Genomic DNA, 13,273 nt, shown 5'->3' with positions numbered 1-13,273 from the left:
TATATCGTTCAGCTGTAACAATCCTACGGTGCTTAGCTATCATGTCTCACGAAGGAAGCCACGAGATACTTTCTGGTTGCCGAAATCTAGATGAAAGCAGTCGAGATGCAGACGTTGGGTTTGAACCACGGACCTTCCGGTCAGTTGATTCGCGCATTAAGCACCGCACGAGTAGCCACCCATAACAGTTTTCCTTTTGATTCCATCGGTCTCTATGCGCCTTGCATTGTCCTGGATTTGGTTGGTTTTTCAGGAACCTATTAGCAACTAATTTCTCTTTACAATGAAGTCCTGAGGCCCGCCGCGCTTTTGGAGACTTCCCTTGTTCAGCTCGTTGATCTCAGTGAGCAATATGCTTGCCTCATGATAAGGTGGATAGCAAGGGAACACGGTCAAGAGAACACCTTTCTGATCTGACAAAATATTCTATTGAGAACGTCTCCTCGATTGGCGATAGACAAACCGTGCGTTGATTTTATCCAAATGAGATAACAAGCAGATGGGCTTAATCTCACTCTAGATAACGAAGCAGCCACTAGTTCTTTCTGTTCCTGGATGTTGTTCGAAGCGAGCAGTGGCTGAGCATCTTCTGTTACACCTGTTACCTGACATCAGAATGCGGTCATCTAGCCTGTTATATTTGTCCATTCGTGACCAGAAGAGTCAACTTTTCCCCTCATAGCTTGCTCCCTATCGGAATCTCCAAACTTCGAGGTCAATCTCACCCTCATACCAAGAAAGTGTACTTTTGTCTCTTGAATATCGTGTTTAGCCCGATGAATATGTGGCTCAACAAGACAGAAGACATGTTAAAAGAAGAAAAGGCAACAAGTGGTTATCATTTTGGAAAGCTGACGAACATAGTCTTTCTGCCTGTAAAGTTCTTCAATCTATAGTTACTGGGTTGTCGTTCGATGAGTCGGGCACACCAATCACATCGCTCAAGTGTGAACACGTTCGCCTGTTCAGACATGATAATTCAGATGCGTCCAACGTGCGTTGGTGGAGTAGTGGTTACACGCTCGCCTCGCAGGTCAGATGTCCGGGGTTCAAATCCCGGCACGGCCGTTGGATGTGCACTGCTGATGAGCTCTAATAAGAGCGAAACTCGATTTCAGTGCTTCCCTTTGGTGTGGACCCACCGGGATAATTACGCCAGAACAGGAACACGGCCGTTCAAACGAGAGTGGTGTGGCTATGAACAAAGTACCTATCCAGCAAAACCCCAAAATCACAACTAAACTGAAATCCTCGTCATGGCCGAAGCTAACTCTCTTTTGGTGTTCGAAGAAAGTTAATCCCCGGACAAACGTCGATGCTTGTTGCCTGAACTGTGGACAAAAGCGCGGTCGAGCGCCGCACGAGTTCTGTTGCCCAAAATCCGCTTGGGTAACTACCAGATGTTTGGGGGATAGGAGAATCTGATGGTAACAGTAGGTGGAAACACTCTGTAATTACTAAACTTAGTTCAAGGTTGGCCTCCACCAATTGTGGCACTTCATCTGACATTTGAGATATAGAAGTTCTCATCAGTCATAGAAGAACTATGCTATCAATGGTAATTCTGCATAAGATCTGTGAAATTCTTCGACCTATTGTATTGAGCAGTCTGCAGAACGTGTGTTATACCTGATAACCAATCTATCTCGAAACTCAAATGCAACACGGGCCGGCAAAGTTTGGGTTTATTTGTAAACGTTGATAAACGGAACAGCTAGCGGTCCCTGTGTCATCGCGTGCCCGACAAACACGAAATGACTGCCGCCTAGAATGCACTTTATGTAATCGTTGTGTCTGCTCACCATGGCTGATAATCGACTCTGGTCCTGTCAATTGTCGGCTGGCAAATTTAGCAGGTGCCGTTAGTCGGATGAACTCGTACTATGGCGCATGTGATTTGCAAATTCACCGTGTGATTTTCCCCATGTGAACAACCTGCCTACGGCCGTCATCAAACTGTTAATGGATAAGTTATCAGACTGCATAAAACCAACGCTTTGACTCCCAAAATCACGAATGTGTTTTTGTAAGTTCTAGGAAAAAAGTACAATGGTAACCGAAGCTTTATATACAAAAACGAGTTAGTCAGAGCATATGTCGTTAGGGGTTCAAACGCCACAGAGACTTCATCCAATGCTACCAGAAAAAGACGCTTTTTGAAGCTTTTCCTTCCTGGTTTCTTTACTGAACGCAGCTAAACGACCAATCCAATCCCAGTTCACCTAAGGGGAGCCTACTGACACCTGTAAAGATTTGCCATAACTGTTTGTTGAATCAACCTTTTGCCAAACAACGGACTAGTACCTCTGTCCGCTACGACATTTCATACTGTGAATGGTAAAGCGTGTATATCGATTTGGTCTCGATCGTTGGACTCTTCATGATTCGGGTCATTCAAGTACAGGCATACACCAACAGAGTGGTGGTTTTGGCGCACAGCGTTGTTTTTCGTTGCTATTAGGTTGGCATCCTCGAGGTTTCATGATGACAACTTACAATGATAACAGAAATCAGAACTGATAAGGGTTCGATCTCTTCATTAATTTTTGAGGGGCTTGTAAGTACGGATTCGGAGGTACCACACTTTTCTCTAGTTCAAAGGTTTGCGAGCGGTCTTCAGCACTCTACGCTCAATCACATCCGATCGATGAACTGTAGTTTGTGTGCCCAAAAACAGCCTGATATTGCAGAGGATCGTTGCGTTTTTGAAGCCTCTTTGAACGTAAAAGTGGCGTTGCGGATGACGCCGTGGTAACTGCAACTGGTATTATGCTAAAACCGAAGGCGTACACTCGGCAGTCGCGGATAGCCTGCTACTGGTTTGGAGATGGTGCAGTAAGACCATCCAATGTACAAACAGTTGATATAGACATGTATATGTGTGTATATGCTCGATGTATAACAGTTTCGTAACAGGTGATGTACCGCTTTCTGATTAAATGGAGTTAAGTTTTCGTGCACAATGCATCTTCCGCTAGTGGGACTAGTTTGGTTGCGAGGTCTAACATGTCCCTGTCTGGGTGTCAGCTGTAGGTCGCAAATGGTACTTGACTTGTAAGGGTTGCTCAAGGTTTATCGTCCATTTGTGACGCGTTTATGATCGGTACTTCGATAGAGTTTTTGAGTTTTGAGTGTTTACTTTCAGATTGCTCTTTGGGACCAGTGTTTTTAGGTGGCCAACCTGGCCAAACATACAAAATAAATTAGATATCGTGGTGTCCAGAGATCGCAGTTTGGTGGAATAAACTTCGAGGTATTGAGAGGACACCCCAACATATCAATCAGTCTTCCTGGACGGGTCGGTATGTAACTATCAGGATGATCAGATTCCTGAAAGCAACCACTGAATGCCCGGAATCTAAGGTGACTCTCAGCTCCGATAGATGCTGACCAGACGGACAACGCCCCCGCAAAATGCAGCGCTTCACAGCCTTGTATCGAGCCCAGACAGCGAGAGTCAGCGTTGATCAAGGTCAGACAACGCCCCCTAAATATGCAGTGCATCACAGCCGTGTATCAAATCCGGACAGCGCGAGTCAACATTGATCAAGGTCAGACAACGCCCCCGCAATATGCAGCGCGTCACAGCCTCGTACCAAAGCTAGACCGCGTGCGCCAGCGTTGGACCAACTTCACACAGTGCCCTTCCAATAAATAGCATGAGATCGTCGTATTTTCCTAACCGCAGGCACTCACGCTCTCGCACTCGTTTGTTTGGAATAAAGCTGTCGTGTTCCCTTCTGTGCGTCTTTTCGGGCACTAGGCACTGGAGCGGGTCAGCAGCAGATTGGCGAATCACCAAATATAACAGTAACATAGATGTTTTCGAGTAAGCCAGTTTTCAACAGGTAGACTTTTAACCGCAGGGGTGCAACAAGAAAAGGTCCTAAAGTACTTTGCAGTTGACTTATCCATTTGCCACCATTAAGCAAGTACTTTTGCCCGAACACGGCTTCGATGTCCTGATTTAGACTGCTTCAGTGAGTTTGAGCCAAGTGCAAAGGACTTTCGTGCAAACTTTAGGATGGAATGCACAACTAACGGAAAATATGAACTTTGAAGTTGTTGTAGGTCACCTGTAAACGTTTTTGCAAGATAGGATTGCTGTGCACACAAGACGGCTTCTGAAAAAATGAAATCTATGGCAGTAGTGTGTCTGATATTAGAGTTGGCAACAAAAAGGTTTCAAACAGCCTCGTTGTCCTCGAAATTGATAGGTGACCTAGGTAGGTTTAAACAAACTGCCAAAGTGGGGACGTGCAACTATGTTGGATACGGATATCATTACCAAGCGGTGTAATCGTTCGCCTGGTGAGGTAGTCCAAAATACACGAAAATATGAACAACGGGTTGATGAGTGGAGCAAAATGACGTCCAAAAACACTTTTTAAACACTTAAACGTTTTCCGAATTTCTGGATCCAGGGAAGGGCAACTGCATCTAGTAAGAAAACGTGTAAAATCGCGGTGCTGATAGCATCCTTTGACGCATCTACTAAATTGACGATTCGGTTGCGAAAAAGCTCTGTGATTAACATCCATCTGACAGCGTCAGTGAGTGTTGCTACGCCCCTTCAGCCGACGTTTGCTTGGGTGATGCCTGGACAGCACACATGCCCGGGGGAATGAGCACACTACACTGACTAAACGGCCCGAAAAACGAGCGGTATGCTGTCGTATTGACGGAGGGTGGCTTGCACCGTCTTCGGGATCAAACAAAATACCAAAAAAGTCTAAAAAAAAATGAGAAAAGCGGAGTGCTGATACGCTAACGCGCAGCAGTGAGCGTTTCGGGCAGTTCACACGGATTTTGTCCTACAGCAATCACACCGCCAAATGACGCAGCCAAACCAATCATACTTTTACAATATTGTCTGTAATTTGTCCTCAAAGTGGTGGCCTAACTTTTACTTCAAAAGGGGTGGCGTTCGACGCTTAGCATTCCACTGAAAACTCCCAAGATTCAGTTGAAGAAGAACACCATAGACGAGAATTTTCAGCTGGGATTCAGGTGGGCCTCCTGTGAAAGCAAAATTGGCGGGCAAATTAATGTACTTTTCAAACCTCATGCAATTTAGATTCAATTTGAACGTTGACGGAAACTTGGCGACGGCGCTTAGCCGATGGGCTCCGGGGAGAGCGAAAGCGGTCATGGGCTGCTGAACAGTTTCCAGTGGCCATACCAGTGAAAGGAAGTTACCTATTAGAAAATGCCAAATGACCAGTTACAGACTATGGGATAGGGAAGCGAAACTCTCATTTGCATCTTATTTACAATAACTGGACATCCATCTTCTCCTGAACGCGTCTTCCCGAACTTTCCTGGATATTCATTGACTCCAATCATTCACTGCTCAAATCCAGGCAAATACTACGAAGCGACTCCACAAATTCCGGCAACAGATCCCCCTTTTCAAGAGACGCAAAGCGAATTTACAAGAACAAAACACACTACTCACAAGCCTCTCCATCAGTAGTATCACCGTTACACCAGTAGTTACGTCTATAAAATGTATTGCGACTTCTCGAACATCGTGCCAACTGAAGCGCGGGGTGGCCTGGTGCAGCGCATTCAACCAGGCGAGCCCTCCATGAGGACCAAATTGGCTTCCAAATGAATGTATTTATCGAACTCTCTAGATTCCTGTATGAAGGCCGATACAAAACTGAACTTTACCACAGTTGACACAATTCGAGCATTTTGAATACGTTGCGAATAAAGATGCAATGAAATCTGTTGGGCAAGTCGTTTGATAACAAGTGACTCAAGCTCCTCAGTTCCCAATGACTCCGATAGGCCCTTGATCGACTGATGAAGTGGGAACTTTGGAACCTGGTCGCTCGAGTCAAGAAACTAGCCAGGCGTTTTGTTCAAGCTAAAGGATCGTCTTCACTTCCGTGGACAACTATATTGACTGACCAAAGAGCATAGGCAACTGTACGTCGCATGTGAGTTCAGCTCTGTGTGTGTGAACCCCTTGTAATGGCGCAACCGAAATGAGATGATACCACCTGGTTGGACACGTGTGAACCCAGAAGGTTTGAGTTACGCTTGATCAATATGAAACAGGGAAGTTACTTAGGTCACCGGGTGTACTTTTAGTCGAATGTAGTGAGAAGACTACTCAGAGTTTGCCATTGTTCACTGCCGGAGGCAGTGTCTAGATGCATATCTGTTGGCACTCAGTTGAAGAGAACACACACACAAATTCTTTAGGGTTTTTGACCTTAAACAATGCACTAGCAACCTTTATATATTTCGCAGTGTTGTCCATGACTGTTCGAAATACACTGACGCCAGAGTCCGTCCTCGGATATATTGGGAAGGAGGCACTTTCACATTCGAAACCCTGAACGTTATCTAGCGGTCTCCAGAAGACTGAGAATAAAACAATAAAGTTTTCATTGTAAAGGAAGCATGTTCGTAGGCATGTTCGTGTCAATTACCAACTAACCAATAGACGAAATCCGCAGTAGATAAAGACGTGCGTACAGGTGGACAGCTACCTATTGGTAAGACTGGTGTACGGCAAACGTGAACAAAATTACCTATCCCGCAAACCCCGAACATTGCAACCAAAAATCTGCCCAGTGGGTTTCAAGCGTGTGCCACGCTACCTGACTGGGAAGTCCCGACTAGCGGGTCAATCGATGGTCACAACCAAGACAGTTACTGGGTCGTCGTTCGTTGAGTCAGGCACACCAATCACATCGGTCAAGTATGAGCACGTTCGCCTGTTCAGACATGATAATTCAGATGCGTCCAACGTGCGTTGGTGGAGTAGCGGTTACACGCTCGCCGCGCATGTCAGGTGTCCGGGGTTCAAATCCCGGCACGGCCATTGGATATGCACTACTGATGAGCTCTAATAAGAGCGAAACTCGATTTCAGTGCTTCCCTTTGGTGTGGACTCACCGGAATAGTTACGCCAGAACAGGAACACGACTGTTTAAACGAGAGTGATGTGGCTATGAACAAAATGTGTGACACTCGTTTGATTGTCTGGATTGTGAGGAAATTGCTTTCACCAGAGGATCCAGTCTCTATTGAAAAGCTGTACATCTGTTTCATCTCTGTTGGAAATCATCAGTCTTGTGTATTTCCTGGGACTCAAGGCCGAGCCCACGATCTACCGGCCAGCGGTTGAGAACTCAGCCGTTTGGCCAGAATAAGCTGTGTAACCATGTGATTGGTCCTCATTTAGACGGGACAGTGAACCGCTTATCCCTCAAAAGGTAAACGTATTGACTAACTCCTTTGGTGGCGACGTTTCGGAAGTAAGTTTCATACATCCAATAAAATTATCCTTCCTCTGATCTCGGCGAAAAAGGTATTTTCTTTCCGGGAAAACTTGGTAGTTATGTAAGCTGATATTTAAGGCGGTAATTTTCATGCAATTTTGATGAAAATCCTGATTACCGCTTGTATTTAAATTGAGGATTTTCCTCACGACAGAAGAGCGGCAAATCCTGACGTCCTTAGGGTGTCATTAGCAAGATATAACGATGACAAGACCTAGGCACATCAGGCCGACAAATAATCGTTCTCCGTCCCCTCCAACCTGATTCATGCAACAGTTCTTCTCACGTTCAAAGCAACGGATAGAAACTGAGCCTCGGGGGAAGTAATGTGAGCATTACAAAAGCTACACGAGCTGACCAATTTCTTCTCGGTGGAATTTAAGAGGAATTTTGTAACTTCTAAAATCAAATAGGCTTTTCTCGGTTTGTAACCGGAGCCGTTGGAGGGGTTGCTGTGTCGAGAACATTTTACCATTAGTACCCCTAACAGAGTTTTCAGTCTGCTCGAAAAAAAGCCACAAATATTTGTGCAGCTGGTTCGTTTTTGTTAGGAATTACTGGCCGTGCGCGACTCACGAACCACGAAGAGACTCGATTGGGGAGATAACGCCCAGGATGTGAGAACTAGGTTATTCTGGCACCGAGTGTCTAGTAAGCCATGTGACTGACTTGGGGATAAAGAGGATGTAGCCCCAACATCCATCAGTCACTCCGCGAGTCCGTTTAGGCTATTCGGTCATGTGACTACCACCAGAATTGGTCGAAACAGCTTATCTAATTTTCTTGAAGGAAACTACTCACAAGGTTGCTGAAAACTCTTCGACAGCCCACGACCGGTTTCGCCCTTCTTGGGGCTCATCAGGTAGGTGCATTCCCTGAGTTTCCATCAAACCCAAACTGCACCGTTTCCGAGAACTACACTCATTTGCAAATCAATGTGGTTTTCACGAGAGACTCAACTGAATCTCTCGTTTATGATATTCTACAATTGAATATGCTGCACACAGACGGCCTCATGTTTCAGTTGGTACGATATTCGAGATACCGTAGTATATTTTCATGAAGGAAACTACTCACAAGATTGCTGAAAATTCTTTGATAGCCCACAACCGGTTTCGCCCTTCTTGGGGCTCATCAGGCAGGCTTATCTAGTTGTTAGGTCTATAGATGGTCCCCAGTTGGTTGCCTCGTTCTTCAAAAGGTGAGGTTGGCCGTCAATTTTCTATCAGTCGTGCTGTTGTTTCATGGGCGTCTCACCGGACTGGGTAAGATGCTGGTATTGGATCCAGGATGTCATCCTGACGTCACCTGACGTCTCCCACAGTCTAACTCTCAAACACAACCTGCTTGGAATTAGTAGAAATCAATGATCGATTAGTTTTCAGACCGTAAAAATCGTGGTCGCGGAATTCCTAGGCGTGTTATCTGACGGCTCTGTATATACACCAGTTTTGTATCGGTCATTTTCCGTTCGCATGCATCCAGGTGGCCGTTTACTGGCGCTCTCCGCTTTTGTCTAACGGAACGATAGTGCGGCTAGATAACTGAAACTTTCTCCTACAGGTAGACCAACAAGCAAAGCTTTCAGTGACGTAATCCACCCTAAATTTGATGACTGTTTCATCCTGTAGGTGAGATTAACCTAGGCTAAGAATCCAAGAGACACTGGGACGCTGTTTCATCAATTTTGGGAGTCAGCTGTGGTACGTAGCTCAGGAGTCGAACGGGTGGACTTCCGGCTAGCAGTTTCGCGCTGCATCATCTGGCTGTGAGCAACGTGATTAACCCCACAAGTCGCCTGAGCCTCCTAAAGGAGAAGCGGCTCGTGAAGTGAAATATGTGAGTGGCTATATACACCCGGATGACCAATCTTCATCAGTCAGGGACTAATCAGACGGTATGTGCTGCATAACATACATACTGTTGATCATTACCAAAAATTGCTTCTCTAATTTTTAGCACACCTAAAGAACCGCATCTCGATTTGGATTTCCAAACCCTTGCGTATTACTGACAAACATTTGTTACACATGGCCGTAAAATACAATGATACGTCGGACAGAGTGAAATTACTGCAACCGGTGCACAGTTGAAAGCCTAGTCGCGTCATTTGGATTTCCAAACCCTTGCGTACTACTGACAAACAGTTGTCACACGTGGCTGCAAAATACAATGATAGGTCGGACAGTGTGAAATTACTGTAACCGGTGCACAGTTGAAAGCCTAGTCGCGCATGTTTCGCAGCAACGTTAGATGAAATGCAAACTGAAAGCCGTAGCAAGGGGAATTATTTTAGCCAGCCGGGTTCCTTTCTGCGAGGCCTTGCTTTCTCCTTGAGGGTGGTGGTTCGATCAATAGGAGTTGAGTCCAGTTGAGCCCGATGAACGTTAGACAGTTTGAATAATGGCATCAGCTTTCAGTATGAACCAAAGTGAGTTGAACGTTGTTGAAGAAAAGACTAATCATTCAGCTGTAGCACCCTTTCGGTGCCTAGCTGCCATACCACCCGAAGGGAGCACGAGGGCTGGGATACTGCCAGGTTGCCCAAGCCTAAACAGAGGAATTCAAGAGGCAGAGGTCGGCTTCGAACCACGGGCCTTCTGGTTAGTAAATTCGCGCTCTAATCACTTGAGCTAGCTCGTCTCACAGAGCTAATCATGTTGACTGAACTTGAAGCGATTTCCCAGGATTCGATGCAGTATGATTTTATGAAAACATATCGCCTTTTCGGTGCGTTCTAACTTCATCCGTCTTTTTGAGATGAACGTTGAAATCGCAGTTGAAGAATTGTTTGCTCACCTTTCTCTGGCTTCCGTCAACTTTGCAGTTTCTCGAAGTCTAGGACCAAAACGTTTATCGTTATCATGCCTTATTATAGCAACGTAATGCGCTCAAATTTATTACTGCATAGCTTTGTTTTACTGTCGTTCGTTCTAAGGATAACTTAACCGTTATGCAGAACACCTTCCAGATGAATTCATCCGCAGACCTTTAATTCTCCGATATCTTTCATCAGACGCACAAGCCGCGTTGATGTCACCTCAGAGACTATGTGCACCAGTGTGGGTTACAATCACAGATGGACTCAGTCCTACTGTCCGAGGTCATCTTCTGACATGAACGCAGTAAGACACGTTCGCAAAAGTCAAAAGCAACCGTCAACTTACCAGTAAATACAGTGTACGTGCGATGTAAAGTTGTCTTTGAACAGCATGGGACGTCACCAACTTGGACTTCATGTGGACTTATGAGGTGACTTGTGGGACAACGTTCATCGTTTGACTGTGTGCGTTTTCCACGACGTATGTTGGACCTTTTACTCATTGGTACTAGGATCTTTGCGACGGGATGAACTTTATACATCTACTCCCATTCTGTTCACAAGTATAAGCGTTTTTCCCCTTGCACTCGAAAAACTGGACAGTTTTTATCACCTTGCGCAACGGAGATTTTTTCTCACAACCATAAACAACAAATACCAGTAGCACCATGTTGAAAACACTCGGTTTCAGCACTTTACTAATTAAGTCATGAAGTATCACAAGTGCCTAGCTGTGAAAAAACAAAGCAAATCAATGAATGGTGCTCCAACAACACCCATTTTTACTTGTAACCTTGAAAGTCATATTGAATCTCAGGAACATCGGTCACAGATCGATTTCGAGGGATACATGTACGTTAAAACGCCAAGAAAATAGATAAAGAGGTCATACGGTTCGTTTTATGGCATCAGCGCTTTCCCAAAATGTTCTTAAGATCAATAATTAATGGCTTTGAAACTGTGAAGATGGCGTTTGAACTCTTCGTATGTACTCCACATGATCAGTATGGAGGTATCTATTTAGACATGACCAATATCTCCGCAACTGTCAGATTCAGCAGATCTGTGAGCACTGTTCACGCCAATCTTTGTTACCCATAGATGTCTGGCGCGACACAGCGTTCTCACGATCACGTGGTCAAGTTAACGCTGATCTACACGGGATGTGATTTGACAAATTAGGAACTGTGTACAACTCGCAGCCGGTCGATCTTGTCTCTGCAAGGAATTGAGAAACGTGTCACACTCAGCACTACACGTACAAAATAGTACTCCCTTTGTCCATTGTTTATCAATCAGCAGAAACAAGCTCTCAGATGTGGTTCAGTTCTGCCTGCATCATTGGGGTATTCTGATAGCTGGATCTCACTGTTCAAACAGGCAAACAAGGAACTTCTTAGGAGGTTTATGAAAACGGGTAATGTCTCCTGTACACCACACTGAAATGCTGCTACGTGAACTACTATTCTGTGGCCTGTGCTGACAGAGCCGTCTTCATTGCCTTTTAGTAACGGTGTTTGCTTCCAGCTGAAAGAGTGAAAGCCGCTCTAGGACGCTAGAACCTGGTGTAACGGTGATACTACTGATGGGGGAGGCATGCGAGTAGTATGTTTTATTCCTGTAAATTCACTTTGCGTCTCTTGAAAAGGGATGTCTGCTGCGGAATTTGTGGTGTCGCTTTGTAGCATCTGCTCGGATTTGAGCAATGAATGATTGGAGTCAAGGAATATCCAGGAAAGTTCAAGAAGTTCAAGTTCAGGAGAAGTTGGATGTCCAGTTTTTGTGGACAAGATGCAAATGAGAGTTTTGCTTCCCTGTCCAGTAGTCTGTAACTGGTTATCTGGCATTTTTTAATAAATAACTCCGCAGCGAAATCCTTCACTTGTATCTTGATTTCGCATCAACAGCATGCGGAATATAAATCACACTGAGTTGAATGGGCGGATAAGATCATTTTCTAAACCCAATGACCATATTGGCATTGCTGACTGCCTGTTCTCTACATGTTTCCTTTTGCTTGCAGTTTGAGGTTGGTTAGAAATGCATCCTCACTAGAAAGTTGGGTGGCGCCTGAAACGTAATCGATAACGCACCGCCATACAACTTTACTGGCCCTAACATGCGATGTCGTGCATTCTACGGCATACTTTGACCCCCCAGCTGATGGGTTGACCTCAAGCCATGCCGATGTTCTCATTGTAAGAAAAAAGTCTCCATTGTAATGCTCATAACCTAGACGACGCTTGTAACCAAATGATCTGCGTGTACAGTATCGATGACAATCTATCAGATATCAGCTGTCTTTCAAAGACGCAAATAACTTATTCTGGTACGCTGTGAAATGATGTTCCTGAAACGGATTAATCATAATCACGACAGACTAGCGAGAATCTCCGGCATCCACAGTGTTATGAATTAAGTAAATAGTGCTCATAATCCATTATCTTCAAGGATCGTTGCGATGGATCGCTTCAAAGGAACATCTTGAACTTGACTGTAATGGATGTTTACGCTCCATTCGTGTACGAGACTCAGCTGGGTTCCATGAACCATGACAGTAGGTTATAAATCAGACCCCAAATCCAGACTTTATGATAGAGCTTGGTCAGTAGACTTGGCCGATCTGAATTGATCTAACATTTTGAAGACGGGGGTAGGCCTCTGAACCTTGAATCAAACGCAATTCTTCGATACTGTTTCAGGCACTGTTGTTAAATTGGAGGTTTCCTCAATAAGCTACCCTAATGTTGCCAAGGGAATACTGGTTTTGGTAGTGTTACTGGCCTTACAAGGGGTGGTCGCAGTATCACATCGTACGATGTACAGAAGGTCCACCCCGGACAAACACTAACCAAACTAATCTATTTGGATTGCGCATCGTAAACGGTTTTCGTGTCGGGGGAAACCACAATGTATATATACTGAAACAGACCCTTTCGGGTCGAGTTATACAAAATGATTGTTTTCACAAACCGGTTCTCCAAGTTGAAGAGGCGACATGCCTACCGATAGAAAGGTGTATACTACTGATGAAGCAAGTGAGTAGTGTCTCAATGCGCAACGAGTATTCCATTTATCTGATGGAGGGAATTTACCAAACCGCTTTGTAGTATTTGCTCATTATGGTTCAGTGATCAAGCAATGCCGGAGG

General features: G+C 45.0%; 1 protein-coding gene across 1 annotated transcript in view; it reads right to left on the bottom strand.

Annotated features, from left to right (window-relative positions):
* T265_06337 (hypothetical protein) overlaps positions 1-973 on the bottom strand; it is a gene marked incomplete at both ends in the record, with an annotated part of 6,545 nt that extends 5,572 nt beyond the window's left edge. Inside the window, 2 exons of the mRNA XM_009171570.1 lie at positions 516-598; positions 901-973. Coding sequence (XP_009169834.1) covers positions 516-598; positions 901-973 — 156 coding nt within the window. The remainder of the gene's footprint in view (positions 1-515; positions 599-900) is intronic.
* Positions 974-13,273: the final 12,300 nt, after the last annotated feature.

Source organism: Opisthorchis viverrini (genome assembly GCF_000715545.1).
Source record: "Opisthorchis viverrini unplaced genomic scaffold opera_v5_125, whole genome shotgun sequence".
Classification (NCBI taxonomy): domain Eukaryota; kingdom Metazoa; phylum Platyhelminthes; class Trematoda; order Opisthorchiida; family Opisthorchiidae; genus Opisthorchis; species Opisthorchis viverrini.
This window is presented reverse-complemented; position numbering and strand designations above follow the sequence as displayed.